This window comes from Motacilla alba, chromosome 27 (genome assembly GCF_015832195.1).
Source record: "Motacilla alba alba isolate MOTALB_02 chromosome 27, Motacilla_alba_V1.0_pri, whole genome shotgun sequence".
NCBI classification, from domain to species: Eukaryota; Metazoa; Chordata; class Aves; order Passeriformes; family Motacillidae; genus Motacilla; species Motacilla alba.
In genome coordinates this window covers 3,353,922-3,372,931 of record NC_052042.1, presented here as the reverse complement: position 1 = coordinate 3,372,931, position 19,010 = coordinate 3,353,922, and the positions used below count along the sequence as shown (strand labels likewise).

At 52.9% G+C, this 19,010-nt stretch overlaps 1 protein-coding gene across 2 annotated transcripts; it reads right to left on the bottom strand.

The window, feature by feature from the left end:
• Nucleotides 1–8,862: 8,862 nt before the first annotated feature.
• Nucleotides 8,863–19,010, bottom strand: CCR7 (C-C motif chemokine receptor 7). Of its 2 annotated transcripts, XM_038163319.1 has the most exons (3): nucleotides 18,941–19,010; nucleotides 13,475–18,739; nucleotides 8,863–12,165 (listed from the first exon to the last, which is right to left on the bottom strand). In XM_038163319.1, the coding sequence occupies exon 3, from the start codon at nucleotides 12,103–12,105 to the stop codon at nucleotides 11,101–11,103; it is 1,005 nt and encodes a 334-aa protein (XP_038019247.1). In that variant the 5' UTR covers nucleotides 12,106–12,165; nucleotides 13,475–18,739; nucleotides 18,941–19,010; the 3' UTR covers nucleotides 8,863–11,100. The 2 variants fall into 2 exon arrangements, with proteins under 2 accessions (XP_038019247.1, XP_038019246.1); XM_038163318.1 differs by lacking the exon at nucleotides 18,941–19,010 and having other exon boundaries at nucleotides 13,475–18,831.

The window sequence follows — 19,010 nt, the reverse complement described above, 5'->3', positions numbered from 1 at the left end:
CACACTCCCCGCCAGCCAAAGGAGAGGAAGCTGCTAATGGACGCTAATGGAGCTGCGAGGATCCTCCCGGGAGGCGGCCGAGCTGTCCTGGAGCGAGAAAAGCGGCGAGCGGCTCACTCGCGCTTCCACGGCTGCTCGGGCTGTCGCTCTCGGGCATCCCTCGGGGTTACAGCTTCAACAGAGTAGGGAAGAGCAGGATTTGCAGCTCCAGGCAAACCACGGAGGCAGGTGGGTTGGGAACTCTGATGCCAGTGCCCCTGCCGCAGAGGGTTTTGGGGATCTCACGCTGTGCCTCAGCAGCACCCCATTTCCGCCAGGGAACCCCGGCATCGTCCCCCGAGGAGCTCCCAGGGGGAGGAAATGCTGCCGGGGCTGGATCCTGAGCACAGGGATGAGCCTGACCCAGCGCCAGGAGTGACATGCCGGCCTCTTTCATTTTTTATTTTGCCATTAGGAATTTTCAGGACTTTTCCCATGACAAAAAACGCACCGTGGGAAAACAGAACAAACAAAAAAAAAAGAATTTACAAGAACAGGGCGGTTTTGGCCCTGGTTTTGTTGCTCTCCCGTGCAAATCCAGGGGCACTTTTTGTAGCACTTGTGCTCCCTCTGCCTCTCCCCGGGGATCGCCCAGGGTGTCACGGCTCGGCACGAGGAAGGGATCAGCTCCCAGGCTCTGTCCGCTGCAGTGCCCTTCCCGTGCTCGGCAGGCGGGTCATGCTCTATTTATCGGCTCATTTCCATACCCGAGTGCTGCAGTGCTGCTTCCTCCAGCCCTGCGAATTCCAGTGCCACGGGCTGTGCCAGCAAAACGGCACCGGGAACGAGCTCGTGACACTGGGAACGGCTGCCCAGCTCTGCCCGCAGCCCGAGCATCACCTCGGGCTCGCTTCTCTCCCTCTGGGACACACACTGGGAGCTTGGTTCCCATCTCCAAAGGGCCCCGAGACCTTCAGGAGGTACCAGAGCAGTGAAAGTGTGGTTCTCCTGCCTGGTTTCCAGCTGGGCTTTGCCACTGTGTCGTTCAAGGTCTGGAGGAATGGGAATTGTGCTGGGTGGCACTGACAGGGACACCAGGATTTACCTGTGTGCTGGAAGGAGAAGCTGCCAGCTGCAGCCAGATATTTTTTTTTTTTTTGTGGATTTCCTGGGCATCACCTGCTCCCCGTGGCAGTGATGAGAAGGGAAGTGGGAACAGCGTCTGCTTGGGAGGCACGAGCACATCTGAGCACCAAACGGAGCTTTTAGACCCTTAATGAAAACACTGAAGGACACCAACTGCTCCCCTTGCCCCAGAGTGACACAGCACACAGCTCCGAGACAGATTCAGGAACTTTCCTGGGAAAGGAAAAACAGTCAAGGTTAATTGAGGCTCGATCCTGGTGGCATCTGCAGCTCCTGCATCCTGCTGCAGTTCCACTCCTGGCAGTACTGCCCCACAGTGACAACCGTGCTCATGAAATCACAGACTCACAGAACAATCTGGGCTGTGAGGAACCTCAGCACCCATCCTGCCCACGGGCAGGGACACCTTCCACCATCCCAGGGGGCTCCAAGGCCCGTCCAGCCTGGCCTTGGGCTCTTCAGGGATGGCGCAGCCGCAGCTGCTCTGGGCACCTGTGCCAGGGATGGTTTGGCTGCTGGCTCGGGGCTCTCCGGTGGGCCCGGTTCTCCCGGTGGTTATATTGACTTGGGCTCCCCGATGGGCCCGGTTCTCCCGGTGGTTATCCTGGCCCGGGGGCTCTCCGGTGGGCCCGGTTCTCCCGGTGGTTATCCTGGCTCGGGGCTCTCCGGTGGGCCCGCTTCTCCCGGTGGTTATCCTGGCTCGGGGCTCTCCGGTGGGCCCGCTTCTCCCGGTGCATCCGGCGGTCTCCGGTTCCCCCCAGCGGCGGCGGGAGCCGCTCTCGGCTCGGGGCCGCCAGGGGGCGCTGCAGGCGCAGGCGGGGACACGCGGGGGGACACGTGACCGCGCGTGCACAGGTGAGGGGGGGACAGGTGGGGACAGGAGACGGGGAAAGGGCCAGGTGAGGACAGGCGAGCACGGGGGGAACAGGTGAGGACAGGCGGGGACACGTGGGGACAGTTGGGGACAGGTGAGGGCAGGTGGGGACAGGTGAGCGCGGGGAGGACAGGTGGGGATGGGAGGGACAGATGGGGACAGGTGAGCGCGGGGACAGGCGGGGACAGGTGAGCGCGGGGGGGGACAGGAGGGGATAGGTGAGCACAGCCCGGAGGCAGGTGAGGGTTCCCTACCGGTGAGGTGCTGTGCCTGCAGGGGAGACACACGGACGGCATTTCGGGGAGAAAACAATACTGAAATGTTTTGTAAGGGGGTGTGGGAACCTTTCCTTGAAAACAGATCTGCTGTCACCGAGTGTTTATTTCCATAAGGTCTGAGGGGGTGGGCTCTGGCCCCCGCAGATAAAAGCCGGTGGCATAGGTGGGGCGAGCGAGGTTGTTTTTGTTCCTTTGTCTTCTGCAGAAGCCACAAAAAAGGCCTTTTTTTTTTTCTTTCTTTCTTTCTTTTTTTTTTTTTTTTTTTTTTTTTGCTATGCAAACAAGGGGGGAAAGGCAAAAGGCGGGTGGATAAATGTGTGCGGAGCCGGGGAGGTTTCAGTTTGCAGGGAGTGGGTTTGGGGGCAATGGGGGGGTTCAGTTGTTACTCACACATGCAGGAGGGGCACAGAGGGGCTGGGAGAGTGTCTGAGGGGTTTGGGCACCCCCTGAAAAGGAGCCTGAAATCGGGGTGCTTCTGCACTAAAGGCTGTTGATTTTCATGTGCATCTTTGCTGACAAAGAATCAGGGAATATCCTGAGCTGGAAGGGACCCACAAGGATCACCCACTCTAGATCTTGTCCTTGCACAGGCACCCCAACAATCCCACCCTGTGCTGAGAGCCTTGTCCCAGCACTCCTGGAGCTGTGCCAGCCTCGGGGCTGTGCCCATTCCCTGGGGAGTCTGTTCAGTGCCTGAGCCACCTCTGGGCTAAGAACCTTTCCCAAAACCCAACCTAAACCCCCCTGGCACAGCTCCAGCTGTTCACTCTGGAGAGCAGAGATCCGAGCTGCCCACCTGGAGGATGTTGAAGAGCCCAGTGCCCTCAGCTGCTCCTCCATTCCCTTCCCGTCCCCTCCAGGTCCTTCACCATCCTCACAGCCCCCTTCAGATGCTCAGAAATCACTGGAGATCTTTATCTTGTACACAGGAATTACTCCAGAACAGTTTGTTTGCACCGTGGGGTTTTAGGGTGACAGAACCTCCCAGCAGAGGGACCATTTACTGTCAGAATTTCTGTCCCAGCCTCTGCCAGCTGTAGCTTCACCTCGGTGCAAAATTCACACCTCTGCAACGCTCACTGTCACCTGCAGAAAGGTGACAAGACTTCGAGTCACGGATCGCTGTAGTGACAGCGTTTTTCTCAGTTCGTCTGCAAATTCAGAGGCTGAAGCCACCAGTTCTTGTGTGGTGAGAGACTGAAAAGCACAACGAGGCCTCGTGGGGAGGAGGGTGTGTTTGGAAGGCTTGCTTGAAAAAAGCATCCTCTGCTGCCTGACGAATCCCATTTTCCAGGCTGGGGTTTTTCCAGAGCAGCTGCCCTGGAGTTTCCCCACAGGGGAAGGAGGTGGCTGGAAAAGGCCATTGATGCTTTTCAGAGTTGTCTAGGAAATTTGGGTACAAAGCCAGAGGAAGGTGAGCTGTGGGAGATGTCATTTTTTTGGGAGGATGTAGGAAACAGGATGGAGTTCAGCACTGGGAATGGAGTGTTGAAGTCTCGTGGAAGAGGCATGGGCTGATCCAGAGGGAATCAAAGCCATCTAAAATCACTTCCAATGTATTGAAATGAAACCAAAGGAGAGCAGCTCCACTTTTCAGCCTGCTTGCCGGCAGGGATTGCTTGTGATATCGATGTGATATCAGTGATACAATCTGAACCCACACCTTTACTTCTGGGTACGTTTTCCTGAGTTTTCCCGGAGCCCCGGCTCGGAGGGTGGGAGGTGTGTGTGGATCACTTCCCAGCCCTTCCCACACGGTGTCAGCAGCCCTCAAGGAGAGCGCTCTGCTCGCTCCTGTCCCTGCGGGGAGTTCAGGGGTTTGGCTGGGAGCCCTCTCCCAGGAACAGGGAATTCCTGACCCAAGGCAAGAGGAGAGTGGCTCTGAGGGCAGGACATGGAGGAGGCCATGTCCCTGCTGTCCCCTGTCCCAGCTTTCTGTCTCTGCTGGGTCCCAGGATGGCTGCAGCCAAAGGGGGATGGTGACCTGGCTCATCCTGGGTGTGCTCTGGGTCACTCAGAGCCTGTCTGGGCTGTCCTGTCATTCCTGAGGTTGTCACTCAGGCTTTGGGGAGGTCAGAAGTTCTTTGGGAGATCCTTTCTGTGCTGGGCTTTTCCTATAATATCTCTTTTTATTTTGGTTTTTTTTTTTGTTTGTTTTGTTTGTTTTGTTTTGTTTTGTTTTGTTTTGTTTTGTTTTGTTTCAGATGTCAGGGAGGAGGAGAAGGAAGTATTTCCATCTTGGTCACTGGATCTCCACCTCTTGGAGAGTTCCAGGCTGTGCCCATGACCCCCTCCATGGCTGCAGGAGGAAACGCCCTGTGAGGGAAGGCTCTTTCTGCACTGGTGATTCTAGAGGGGGCTCATTTCCCTGCTGGGGCTCAGGAGCAGGTCCCTGCTGGGGGTGGAACATGTTCCAGAAGCCCCCAGGGAGGAGCAGCTCTTGTGCAGAGCCGATGTCTCCCTGGAGCATCACCTCCATGCCCTGGCACAGCTGGGACTGTGGCACGGCTGTGGGGCTGCTCCTGATGCCTCAGGCTTCAGCTTTTCTATTTTTCAAGTTCTGTGCTCCTTCAGTGGGTGGGTCTGGGCTTCATATTATGGGATGGTGAGCTCTCTGCACAGAGCAGGGAGACAAAACAATTCCTGCTCCAGCTGGGGACCAAGGACAAATGATCCAAATCTCAGCCCAAGAGCACAAAGAACGTGGGCTGGAGAGAGAAGAACAGGAAGGATGGGACTGGATGGGCTGGAGCTGGAATTGGACAATGAACTCCAATATGCAAATGGACCAAAACTTATAAAAGTGAGAGACCAAAACTTATTAGTGAGACTTATAAAAGTGAGATGAACCATTTTGTTTCATCTTGGGTTAATTTTGTGACCATTTTGGTTTATTTTGGGTTAATTTTGTGACCATTTTGGTTCATCTTGGGTTAATTTTGTGACCATTTTGGGTTCACCTGGGGTGCAGCCCTGTCTGGGCTCTTGTGCTGCCCAAGGTGGATCATTGAGGCCTCCTAATAAATCCCTACTTTATTTTTTAGCTCTGTCCAGTCTCTGTTCTGGGCCAGCCTTCACAAGGCATCTCTCCCCCATCCTGAGGTCCCTCCATCCCAAACCATCCTGTGATTCCACGATGACCTTTCCTGGTCCAGCAGCCCCAGCCTGGGCAGTGCCTGGAGCCGGCAGCCCAGTGGAGGAGGCGGGAGGCTCTGGCAGCTTTTCAGGGCTTGTTTGTGGTGCTGGGGAGACCTTTTCTGTCGGTTGTTCTCTGCAGCTCCAAAACAGCCTCACGCCTCCGGCTGCCGGGGCTGCGCAGGCAGCGCTGGCACGTGAGGGGAGGGTGTGGGGACCTGCCAGGAGCTGCTGGCAACACAGCTGGGATGAGTCTTGTACAGATCTGGTGCCTTTCCAGGTCTGCTGCAACCCTCCAGAGCCTGCTGGAAGCCGTGGGGGCCCAGCTCTGCTCTGCTCCCCCTCTGCACGCAGTCGGGCTGACGTTTGAGCAGGAGCTTTGTCCCCACCTGTGTCCCCCTGGCGAGGCAGAACCAGGAGCTGCAAAAGTGTGAAACTCTTTAGAGAGGCTCATGCAACACAGCCGAGGAGCTGAGCCTGGGTTAGTCATCCATAAAGGGCTTTGTTTTTTTCCTCTCCCACTCCCCGCCCTGGCACGGGGGTTGAAGCTCTTTCTCGCCGTGTGGCGTGGCCAAAACTTAGAAGAAACATGTTATCTCCCAGGGAATCAGTCAACTCTGCCCTGAAAGCAGCAGTTTCTCTCTGTGCAGCCCCAACAGCTGGGTTTTGCCCCGGTGGGGTTGGATTCTGCTGAAACCAGGCTGCTGGGGCCCGGGTGTGTGCTCACTGAGCTTCACGCGCTCGTGGGACGTTCCCCAATGAGCAGACAAAGCCGTGGGTAAAACCTGCAGGATCCAGGAACTGCAGCTGCTGAGAGAAGTTCTGATTTTGGTACAGAGCAGCATCCACAGACTCTAAATCCTGGAAGGCCTTTTTGTCTATGTCACTGGAAATTACTTGGCCTTTTCTCCTCTTGCAGGAGGATTCTGGGCATTAGTGTTGTCCTTCAGTCACAGAAATTTCCCAATAAAGCCCCTGATCACTTGACAATAATTTTTTTTCTGCCAGCACTCAGCAGCACAGAAAGAAAAGTAGCTTGTTGGTTTTATTTTTTTTTTTTAAGACAATTGAATTAAAAACAAAGCAGCAGGAAGGGAAGTTTCAGTTCCTGCACATGAGGAGCTTCGGGGGCTCAGCAGTGACAAATGCCTGGGCTGGCTCTGCAGCTGCCCTGCACGTGGAGCCAGAAGGCTCCTTATCTGTTCAGACCTGAATGAGGTTTGTACAACAAGCTGGGGCAGTGACAGGTGGTGATTGAACATCAACACTCGAGTGTCTGCTGGTTTAATATCAATACTCACCTCTGCAGAGCTGGGGTCCCAGTGAAAGTGAAAAAATAACTTTCATTTTGGGCAGGTCAGTGGCTGCCACAGCTGGGCTTGAGAGCTGCTAAATCTGATTTCTGCTAAATCGATTTCTGCTAAATCTGAACGTGTGAAATTGTGCTCATTTCAGCCAGAGGCTCTGAGGGCTCCCACATGTGGGATGAGCACAGAGCCAGGGATATTCTGCCCGGTTTCAGGGCTTGGGGAAGGAGCAGGACGGGCTGGGCTCTGTGAGGAGGAGGGCTGGGGCCCCCACGAGCAGTGGATTGTGCTGCTGTCATTGACCACACCACAATCTGCTGCTCCTCTGGTTATTTTTCCTCATATCTCTACTGCATGTTCTTGTCCCCTTCTTGGTGCCAACAGCTGGCTCTGAGCTGGTCCTGCCACCTTCTAATCTGGTCAGACTTTTTGATTCTCTTGCTTTGAGGTCATGAAGCTGCTTCTGATGACACCAGCAAAGGGCAGGTGACGTCTCAGCTGTCTCAGTTTCCCCAGATCTCTCTTGCAGTGGGCCAGGGATGGATAAAACCCCACTGTGCCCCTGGGGGAGGTGGCCCCAGGCCAGGCAGCTCTGCCAACAGTTGGCCCTACAAGAAGTTCTCCCCTGAGATGTGACACCTCCACCCCCAGAACAGGAGTTTGGGGTTTTTTTCCCTACAAAAGAAGGTCTGAGGAGGAACCCATGGCCTGCTCTCAGCTATTCTGGCTGGTGCAATGTGCCCCCACCCTTCCCCATCACCCGCGGGCATTATTTTTAGGGTTTGTTTACCTCACTGGGTTCCAGCTCATTCTTTTTTCGGGTGACAAGGACTTCCCTCACGCAGCTGCCCAGGTGGCACATGAGAAACCACAGCCCTGCCTGGAGAACTTTCCCCTTCTCTAATGAGGGCCAGGGTTTTTTATTGGCTTTTTAAAGAGGGTTTGGAGCTGTGGAAGGAAATGGGCAGCTCTTGCTGGTGAAAGGTACTAAAATAGGTTCAATCCATCCAAGCAATACACTCCTCTTTTTGGCAACAACTTCTGTGTGACTTGGCTGCAGTATTTGTGGCCCAAGTTGTGATTTTGTGTGTTGCTTGGTGGGTAAGTTTTACTGGTTGAAGTTGGGGCTTTAAGGTAGAGTCTGCTTTCCTAATCAAGAATGTTCCTGAACATTAAGAATTTGGCTCACAGTCACCTCAGAGCAGCAGGGGGAATGGTTAAAAGCACTGTGGCTCTCTGCAGATCCCCAGTTGTTGCTCTAAAACTGCTCAACCTTGTGCACAAACGAGCTCTTGGGGCAGCTGAGGACCTCGCTGTGGTGAGACCCAGTGTTTATTTAAGGATCCCTGGGTTTGAGGTTCTGCATCTTAAGCTGGGTTGTGCTGCTGTTGTGATGCTTCTTGAGCAGAAGAATCTCGGCCAGATGCTGAAACTCACCTTGTCCTTTCTCTTCTGGGAGAAAACGTGAGACTTTCATCACTCAGTGAAAGCAGAAATGAGCCTCAGCTCTGGCACTCGGTGTCAGGCTTCTGTCTCCTCGTGTTCTTTGAGTTTCTTCCTCTTTGATTCCGTGGTTACAATTACAAGGCACTTTTTGTGAAGGATATGGGTCCCCCCTCACTCCCCCCTGTGTGCTTTGAGGCACAAATTAACTGGGGAGGCCAGGCAGGAGCCTTGTGCTCATAGTTTTACTTGCAGTTCCTACTCTCACCCTGGATGTGGCTGGGGGTTATAGTGCCCAGAGCTGCTGCCTCTCCCCGTGAGCAATTCCCACAGTAACGTGGTGGTTTATTACTGAATTTTAATTAAATGTGAACAATAAAATGCTACAGCTCAAAGAATTTTCACTTAAAGGTTGGTGAGTGGCCATTAGGTACATGCAGCTGTGGAACAGCATCAAGGCAGGTGGGTTAATAGTTAAAATAAAATCTCCTTAACGTGTTGCTGACTTGTTTCTTTTATAATCCATCAGCAGATGAAATAAATCAACATTTTTCTATTTAGTTTATTTTCCACAGTGCAGCGCAGCACTGGTATGAAGCTGAGCTGAGCAAACAGCTCCTGAGAGGACAGAAGGATTGACAAGGACTGGACAAGGATGGAGAAAATGCAATGGAAAACCAGAAGTACTTCGTTTAAATCGTTATAATTTATTTTTCTCGAGTAGCAAAATACAGTCAGTTTTTAGACACCAGTGGGGAATCTCAGGTTGGGCTCTTCGGCCAACAGTTAACATGACTCATCTAAATTAGATGCAAATTTGATCTGCCCGTTAAATTTAACCAGGGAAAGCCAGGCCCTCTGACATCACCCCTGCTGCAGCTGTCCCAGAGGGTGCCTCTGCACCTCCTTTCTGATGTGTGTGATCCTATTTGGAATTCATCTGGTCTGAAAGGACCTGGAGACTTCTTCATCTGCAGGGGGGGAATGGCTTTGGTCTACAGGACACAAGTACAGCTCCATGTGCTGGTGGAGCAGTTTCCTGGCTGGAATAAGGTGGATGGTTCTGCATGGAAAGGTTCCATGGAAGCAGAGGGTTCTTGGGGTACATTCACAAACAGGTTGAACTTTGTCTCTAAAGCAGCTTGACATATTGAATATGCATTAACAATATATTGTTACTGATGAGGAAAACTGCACACACCCTGTGCTGGGGTGTCCCTGGCTCTGGCCAAGATCATGATAGCTGTGTCTTGCCCAAATAAGGATGAGAGAGAAACCAAGGGCAAATAGGTGTTCAGTGTCAGTTGTCAGCCCCTGTTTCTTGTGACAGAGAAGCAGCACTTTGTACAGTTACCTGGGCACTCTAAATGAAAATGAGTCCAACAATTGGGCACAGATAGGTAACACAAAGCAGAATGTCCTCTCTTCCCAAATCCCAGCCCTTGACAAAAATCCCATACACCAGAGCTAAGTGGTTTATGGAGAATTTATTTAGATTTGGTGGCAGCCAGGTAAATAACTGGCAGAGCTGTCTCAGACCCAGCCAGTGAATTCTGTCTTGGAAGTTTAATCCTCAATTCTCTAAAGCAATGCTCTCCAACCCATAAACCAGAGAGTTCTCTTTGTCCCTCTGATGGATCCACGTGTTGAAAAGAAGGATAAATGTCTGTTTAGTGAGTGTTTTGCTGCTCATGGCTCTGTGTGTTCAGGGGAACATGGACATGTCCCCCCTGGCAGCCCCGGGAGCAGCTCCAGGCTGGGACCTCTCTCCCCTGGCGATGGCTCTGGGAGAGCTGGGTGCTGTGGGATCAGAGCACAGGACAAGGACAGGGACAGGAGCACAGGACAAGGACAGGGACAGCTGCACAGGCTGTGCAGCAGCTCCTCCCAGCTGACGTTCAGCTGTCCCACGACAGCGGTTCCCAGAGCGTTCATCTGTCACCAGGAATCTTTGCTCTTCCTGTGAAAGCACCCACTGGAATTACAGCCTGGGCTCCTCCGAGGTCTGATTTTCCATGGCAATAATCTGCTGTTCAGCTGCTGTGGTCCTGGCAGTGGTGGGACTGTGCTCAGATCAAACCTCAGCGAGCCGTGTCTTTGTTGGCGCCGACAGCACCGATGCAAAACACGCCCCAGTAGCTTATGAGTGAAATACAGATCTGACTTCAAAGGCAGCTGAAGTCCTGCTAGAAGGACTGGGAAGGGAGGAGAAAACCCACATTCGTATTTATCTCAAGGTCAGCAGGTGATAGCCCAGAAACAGGATACAGGCAGAAGTAAAGTAGAATTTGTACTTTTCCTGACAGAGCTACGAGTGGCTACAATGTTATAAAAAATAATTGATATTATGGCCAGAGCTTGTATGGATTTTGCATTAGCTGTGGTCATGTCTCACATTTCGTGGGGGAAGGCAGAGCAGTCGTGTGCTCTGATACTCCACAGCTGGGGTTGTGTGCTGGATCCAGCCCGAGGCTGCGGGTGGGGGTTGGCCTCAGCCTGACTCAGTGCAAGGGCATTTCTGTGGGGTTGCAGAGCTGTTGTCTTGTTCAAAAAACCATCCAAAGCAAGGGTGATGCTCCCGGACAGTTCTGCTGCACCAACGTCTGTTTTCTCTTGGCACTTGTCGCTTTTAGGGTAAATGTTCTATTTTGAGCGTTTCTCATTCTGACAGGGAAAGACTAAGCTGAAGGTGAAATGACAGGAGGAATTGCAGCCTCACCACCTCTCCCTTGCTTTGCTGTTAGTGACAGCTCTGTTGTAAAGTCTCTCCACCCATGGGATATTGGCCAGCAGCCCTTGCTGCTTGAAACAGGAGGAAGCTTCTGGATTTCCCCCTCGACTTCTCTGCAGTGTGGCAGGTCTTGCTCTGCCAGGAGTTCAGACTAGAGAAAATGTCCAAAACCATTTCAGCTCGACCAAGGCGTGCCTGGGGCTCGGCTTACGGGGAGAAGGTGGTGGTTGTCTCTGTCTCCATGGCGAAGGAGCTCCTCTTGTTGTCGCGGCAGGAGGTGAGCTGCCAGAGGCGCTCCTGGCTCAGGCAGCCCAGCTCCTTCAGCAGCTTGAAGAGGTCGGTGCGGAATTTGACGCCGATGAAGGCGTAGAGGAACGGGTTGAGGCAGCATCGGAAGCAGGCCAGGGTGTAGGTCACGTCGTCTGCCACGTCCAGCTTCTTGCTCTCCTCGCACGAGCTGGTCTGGTTGAAGGCTGAGATGGTCTTGGCCAGCATGACGCCGTTGTAGGGCAGCTGGAAGACGACGAAGACGATGACCACGGCGATGATGACCTTGATGGCTTTGTTCTTCTCAAAGTTGCGGGCCTGGAGTAACGTTTTGATGATGATGAGGTAGCAGAAAGACATGACCAGGAGGGGAAATAAGAAGCCGAACACCATTTGGGACACTTTGATGCCAGTGTTGAAGGTCTGCAAGTCATTAGCAATGATGGAGCAATGGGAGGTGCTGCCTGAGTTGTTCACACCGCTGTGAACCAGCTCAGGGATGGAGAGGATGAAGGCCAGGAGCCAGATGAGGACGCAGGTCACCTTGCTGATGAATATCATCCGGGGACGCAGGCGATGGGCTGAGGCTGCCTGGACGATGGCGAAGTACCTGTCGATGCTGATGGACAGGAGGAGCAGCATCCCGCTGAAGAAACTCATTTTGCAGATGCAGTAGACAGCTTTGCAGGCAAAGCTCCCAAAAATCCAGTGTGTGGCCGCACTCGTGGCCCAGAAGGGAAGGGTCAGCAGGAAGAGGATGTCTGCCAGAGCCAGGTTCAGCAAGTAGATGTCTGTCATGGTCTTCAGCCTCTTGAAGTAGATGTAGGTGAGCATGACCAGCCCGTTCCCCAGCAGCCCCATGAAGCAGATGAGGCTGTACATGGCGGGGAGGAAGGCAGCACGGAAGTTTCGGACCTCCTCCTTCTCACACAGGGACTCGAACATGCTGTAGTCGATGGTGCTGTTGGAGTCGTAGTAATCAGTGACATTGTCCCCGGCACAGAACTAGAAAAAGAAAGAGAAGAAGAGTGTGTTGGGACAAGGACTGTGTTGCCTGCGTGGCTGTGCAAGGAAAGGAGCCTGGAGAGAAGTCCCAGGGAGTTCCCAAGTGCTGTCTCATGCCACCATCACAAGCAGAGCTGACACAACCTCGTGGCTGAAAGTGTTTCCTATAAATATGTGAGGTTTGGGGCTTTTTGGGGGGATCCAAGTGGGAATTCCACCAGAAACGTTTCGTGCTCAGCCAAAGTAACATCTGCAAGCCCTCAGATGTGTGGCAGCTTTCCAGAGTGTCCCAGGACCCACCTCCAGCTGTGTGTGCACAGCCGGCTGTCAGATAAAATGTGGGAAATAAAACATCCTTGAGCTAAATTAAAAATCAACGGAGGTGCTGGTGAGACCGTGAGGAAGCACAGTGAGTGCAGCAGGAAGCTGCTTCCATGTCAGGCCAGCATCTCATTCAGGCCCCCGATTTCAGTTCTGATTATTCTTGTTTCATCTTCCTACACTGCCATAACCTGCGGGGCAGACAGAGCCTGCGGCATCCGTGCCCTGCTTTTTGTGACTTATTAGTCTCCAGAACCTTCTCCCCATCTCGCAGACATGAAAGGTTTCCCCTGGATACCCCCACCCTTTATCGGAGAGCATCTCGGTGCTCTCCATCTCGGCAGGTTTGGCTTTCACCACATCCTGCCAGGCCGCCAGCAGTGAAAGGGAAAAGCAGGGTCTGCTCAGCTCTGCCCCAGGGAGCCCCACGGGCTGGGAGTGGCCACTGCGGCCCAGGGACCTCGGGCACCAGGACCAGCCCCTGGGTTTGGGAGCAGGTCGTGGCACAGCTCTGTGCTCGGGGTCCTCCTGGCTGGGCCAGGGCACTCTGAGCACCAGGCAGGGGAAGATGCTGAACTCTTCCTCCTCGGGCATGTCCCTCTCCAGCTCTGGGCTTGGTCAGAGCCCGACATCTGGACCAGGGATTTGCAGGGAGCAGGAACTGGCTGCTCCCTGCAATCAATGTGGTGCGCTCCTGTCTGTCCTGGAAATGCTCATTTTGGGGCTAATGTGGGCTCGCGCAGCCCAGGCCATCTGAAAATCACTGCATTTTCCACCGTTTTTCTCTGCTTGGTTTTGTTCCTCTTGTTTGTTTTTCTGTAGCTGGGCTCTGCTCTCACCTCCCACCTCCCACATCTGGATCCTGGGGTGAGCAGCTGTGTCCCCACACATTTCTGGACTGTGGGTGGCTGCTCTGAGTTTTTGAGATCTCCCTTTACCCACAACACAAACCAGCTGGATTTTAACAATGTTGTTCAAAACATCTTACCTGAAAAATGAGCAGCAGGCTGAAAACAAGGGTGACCTTTAGCAGCTTGCCTAGGGAAGAAGGAGATGCTGCATTAGTGGCTGAGTGGGGGTTTCCACGTGGTTCTTACTTTGATAAAGTAGTGGGTAATGCTGTCCATGGCTCCGTGAACCCTGCAGAGCCCTCACCACCGAGGAAACCAGAACCTGGGGAAGATGCCAGCAAGATAACCCAGGGCCGTGTGTGTTACTGTCAGAGCACTGGTGGAGTCTCAGGAGTCTGGCCACTCTGGCTTCACAGATTCATGGAACAGTTTGGGTTGGAAGGGGCCTCTAAAGGTCATTCAGCCCAACCCCCTGCAGTGAGCAGGGATGTCTTCTCCTAGACCAGGCTGCCTGGGACTGCGTGCAGTGAAGGCTGAGAGCTGGGGACTCTAAACTCGGGCACAGTGCACCCATTTTGATTTTATCCATTATTTTTTTCCCAGCAGGCAGCCAGCAGCCTGTTCCCTTGTGTCTGAGCAGTGAGGGTGCTTAATCCATGTGAAAACACCCAGCTGTGAGGGCCATAAATCCAGCCCAGCTGTGCCTGTGTGGTGCCTGGGCTGTGGAGAGGAGAGCTCAGCTCCCCGTGGGACAGATGGAACTGGAACTGCCTGAAATTTATTGCTTGTCTCTAAATGTCAAGAGTTGGCTTCTGCTGCCTTGGGATGTGAAAATATAGGATGCTGACAGCTGGGAGGAAAAGCTGAATTTAGAGCCAGGTATGATGGTGGTGAGAGTGATCTCAGCCAAGCAGCTCTTCCTGCTGTGGTTAGCAGGGCAGGGGCCAGGGAAAGCTTTCTCCTCACTGGTTTTACAGCTCCTACCAGCACCTACCTCAGGCAGCTGCCACTGAAAGTTGCTCAGCTGGAAGGTGGCAGTGAGACAGCCCCGAGCTCCACTCTGGTGTGAGGAGGAGACGTGTCCCTCCCTGAGGGGTGCCTTGGCCCAGGATGTCCCTCCAGGCCCTGGCTGGTCCCTGCAGCCCCTCACACCCTGTGAGTTTTCTGCTCTGGGGGTGCTCGGCAAGGAGATACCTTTGGCTTTCAGCTGCCTGTTCCTCCTAGAACTCTGCCTCGCTCCTCATGGCCTGGTTGTTCATGACTGTGGCTGATTCTGTGCTTAGTGCCTGCTGGACCCAGCTCTGCTTGCTTTCAGCTTTGTGCCAGGCTCCTGCTCATGTTGCTCTGCACCAGGATGATGAACTTCCACGACAGGCAACTGCACCAATTAAGTCACATGTTACATCTTCACCAGTATGAGACAGAGTTACCTGTGAGTGGGGATGTTTTTAATACCTGAAGGTGATGTGTGGGTCAGAGAAATCCTCAGCCATGTGGGAAAACTTGTAGTGCTCATCCCCAGGCCTGTGTGAGCGCCTCCCCCGAGGCATCCCAGAAGCTCTGTCTCACCTTCCCCCCCTTATTTTCATCTTTGGTGCTCATGCAGCTGTGTGCTCAGCCATGTTCATCCTCCCCTCACCTTCTCCAGACCCTCCTGGGGGTATCTGAGGGGTTCCCATGGGAACTCAGCAGGAACCTGAGGGGACTCAGGAGTGGAGAGTGCAAGGCAGGGACTGAGGGTGAGCTGAAGCTCCTGGCTGCTCTGTCCAGCCAGGGGCTTTCCCTCTGATCAGTCCCAGACTGCAGGAAGAGGTTTGGTGTCTGCTGTGGTGTCACCCCTTCAAGCTGCTGCCCTGGCTTTTGCATATGATACAGGAAATACACCAAAACCCCGAGGACTGAGACCCCAGGTGGGTTTGAGCAAGATGTAACTGCCCTTCCTGCCTGGAATACAGAGTCCCTGACTCTGCAAACACCACAGCAGCCTTTGGCCTTCTGCTGCACCTTCTGAACAGCCTGGCTGCCCTGGGGCTCCTGGAGCTCCTGGCTGCCTGTGGATGGGTGATGAGTACCTGTGCTGGTAGCTCAGCCCACCAGGAAATTACACCTGTGGCTGCTGGATAAGAGGCAGAGAAGAACCACCCTCATTTCATGGAGGAAAAGCACCCACGTAAACCAGACTCCACCAGCTCTCCGTGGCTTGGTTTGCAAACTCCAGGTCCAGCCCTGACTTCACCTGACCAGTCCCCTCCCCTGTGAGGGCTCCTTTTGCTCTGCTCTGTTTTCTTATCACCCTGTGAAGGTCTAGAAAAACAGGACTGAGAACGTGACTCAACCAACTCCTGAAACAGTTCAGCTGATACCATTCCTTTGAAGATCATCATAGGTTTCTTTTTTCTCCCCTTTCTCAGTTGCTGTTTCAACTGTCTTAAATGTCAAACGACTTTTCAATATGAAGAAAGCCCGTGCTGTTTCTGCCCCTCTTCTGTGCCCCCACCTCAGATTACACGTTTGCAAAAGCACAACCAGAGAGGCCCTGCTGCCTCCTGCTCCCTCTGTGCCAGTTTGAGCACGTTTGTGTCACTGGTTTCAGTCAGACTGGACAGGACTTGCATCTCCTCAACTTGTCTTGTGGTCTGGGGCAGTGGGCAGAAGCAATTATCCTGACACGAGCCTTGCTCTGCAGTTTATCAGGCAGTTTACATACATTTCTTTACTTTTTCTTTCCTTTTTACACCTCCTGGCAGTTGGCTGCTGTGGGTATTTCCTTAAAGTTTTTAAAAGTTTTGTTCCTCAAAATACTGAGGAAAAGAAAAACCCTCTCAAAAGTCCCTGCAGCCAGTTGAACTAGAAACCTCATTTATAAAAATATACCAAAACCCCACCACAGTAGATGAGTCAACCTGGCCCCACAGCCCCGTGGCAGCCCCTGTGTGTCTCAGCTGGGAGGTGATGCTTTGAGGCCATTCCTGTCCTGGAGGACCTGGAAACAGGTGGAAAGGGGAATTGCTCCATGGGAGTGAAGGAAGGAAGGAGTCTGTTCATGACAGGGGATGGGAACATCTCAGTTTTAAATCTTCCTCCACAGACTAAGCCCCCGGGGGGGGATCCATCCCTTGGCAGCTGCTGAGCTGCTCAGGCTCCCTCACTAGCAAAGGGAAAGAAACAGATGTTTTAAAGCCTCACTTCAGGTGCACCTGGGCTGGGCACCTGGGGCACAGCTCAGGCTGTGCTGTGGCAAAGGAGGGGTGAATTTGGGCAGGCAGATCCCTCCCAGCTTATCTGGATCTCCCTCAGCACCAGCTACTACTTGTAGGCAAGGCAAGAGCAGCTGCAGGAGCAGTGAATCCCATCAGGTGCACCCAGAGAGGCCTCTGCCAGTGGGAGTATTTGGTGTCAGGACATCTAGAGGAGAGAGACCCAGCCCTGAGGGTGGTTAATCAGATCACACAAATGAGCAGGGCAGCTCCTGAGGGTCTGGCTGCTGCTACAGCTGAGGGATGCACGAGAGCAAAGAAGGAGCTAGAAATGCTTTAGGGAGCATTGGCAAAGCTGAGCAAAGCTGCTCTGGCCAAACCCTCGTGGTGAAGGAAGGTTTTTTGGCCACCTGGAATTGCAAAGCACAAGTTCTGGCCTCAGCACACGTGTAGGCAGTGATTAACCTGCTCTCTGTACGTTATACATGTCCCAGCTCCTGGTGCCCCTTCTCCAGCAGTACAGGAGGCTTCTGGGGGAAGAACCAGATGTTTCTGAGAAAAGTTAATCATACTTAAGTGATCTAATGACTACTGGCAGTTACCAGCCTGTTCTCCCCCCTTCCCCTCCTCACAACTGGCAGAGGAAAGACACTGTCATCTCAGGAGTGAGTGGAGCCAGTGAAACCCAGTCATGCTCTTATTTCATGTGTTCACTGATCTATCACTGAAGAAAGTTAATTATTATCAACCTCCACTCCTTTCAGGAAACTGTGAATCAAAAGACAAGATAAGCAGAGAGAAGCAAGTGAAAAATTTCCTGCAGAAGCGAGCCAGGTGTGTTTTAAAGAAAGCACCACGGTGGTGCATCTTCCAGGAAAAGGAAACATTCCTCTGAAATACAATAGTAGAACAAAAAACCCAAAGCAGGAACATTATCATAATCTGGTCAGGTTCTCACTCACTCTTTCTTTTGCCTGTCCTGATTAACCTTTCCCAGGAGCTAAGTTCAGACACCGAACCTCTTGGAACAAGTAGCCCACAAACACCCACAGGATGATGCAGAGGCCAGAAGTTTAAACGAGAAGAATGATGTGTGGTGAGTGGGTCCAGTTTGGTGTTTGTTTGGATGCAGGGATTCCAAAATCCAGGAGTTTCCTAAGCCATTGATTACCAGAGGCTCTGAAGAGACATCCAGGAGAAAGAAAACTCCCTCGACTCATTCCTGCTCCTGCCTGGAGGGTCCTGTGGGACCTGCTCTCTCTTTTCCCTGCATCCCCCAGGGCTTCCTGCATCCCTGGAACATCCCCAGAGCTTCCTTTATTCCCTGCAACTTCTTGCATCCATCCCCCTGACCATCTCCAGAACCTCCTGCATCTCCAATGCATCCTGCTTCCCCCAGTGCTCCTGCAGATATTTTAAAATAGAAATAAGTTGCAAAAGACTGGATGGACTTAACAAACTCAGCTCTTCTTCTCCCAATTCCTCGATTGGTTCACGGAATTAAAATGTTGCCAGGGAGAGTGTTCTCTCTCTCTCTCTCTCTCTTTTTTTTTTTTTTTTTAATTAAGAACACAGAAGAAAAGGTGTGAGCTATGCAAGATTCCATTTGCTTCGGAACAAAAAGGCTCCTTAAAATTGCCTCCCAACCTCATTTTTGTGTTTGTTTCTGAAGTGATTTGAGTTTTTTGAGCTTCTAAAACAGAACCGTGCTTTTTTTTTTTTTTAATAGTAAAAATGAGGAAGATGAAAGTCTTTTGTACTGTTTAAATACTCTAATAGAAATACTCCACTCCTGTGTCACAGAACAGGGACTGGGCATCATTAATAAAGCTGAAGACACAGCCCAAGGCTGCAGCCCAGGTACTCACCCCCATCCATGGTGTGCTTCCAGCAGGATCCAGTCACAGAGGTAACGAGAGCATCACCCATTCCAGTGCTGCCTCCCCAGCTCCCGCCAGGGACCCTCCTCGGGGAACTCTGCTTTTATACTTCCTGCACCCCTGTGAGGAGCTCACAGGCACCCTGATGTCACGAGCATTCTGTAGACCCTCCTCCTCCTCCTCCTCCTTCTCCTGTGTTCAGAGCTGTGCTGAGCTCTGGGGGTGCTCAGGTGCTGCCTTGGTGTGCTCTGCACACCCAGAGCTGTCACTGACACTTGGGGAAGTGAAGAGGGCTCTGCTCTTGGACTGACACATGAGGAATGGTCTGTGGTGAAGGAAACAGGGGAAGGAGGCTCTTTCTTACCTCCCCACTCTAGCAAATCCTGCTTCATCTGTGGTGCCCTCAGTGCTGGAGGAAGCAGGGGATCCCATCCCATCCCATCCCATCCCATCCCATCCCATCCCATCCCATCCCATCCCATCCCATCCCATCCCATCCCATCCCATCCCATCCCATCCACCAGACCTGTTTTGGGAAGGGAGTTCAGGATGAAAATCTCAGTGCACAGGATGCCCATGGCCAATAGCCCGTTGTG

Excerpts from the sequence above, each read along its gene's own strand:
- CCR7 (XM_038163319.1), bottom strand. The coding sequence starts at position 12,105 with ATGTTCGAGTCCCTGTGTGAGAAGGAGGAGGTCCGAAACTTCCGTGCT.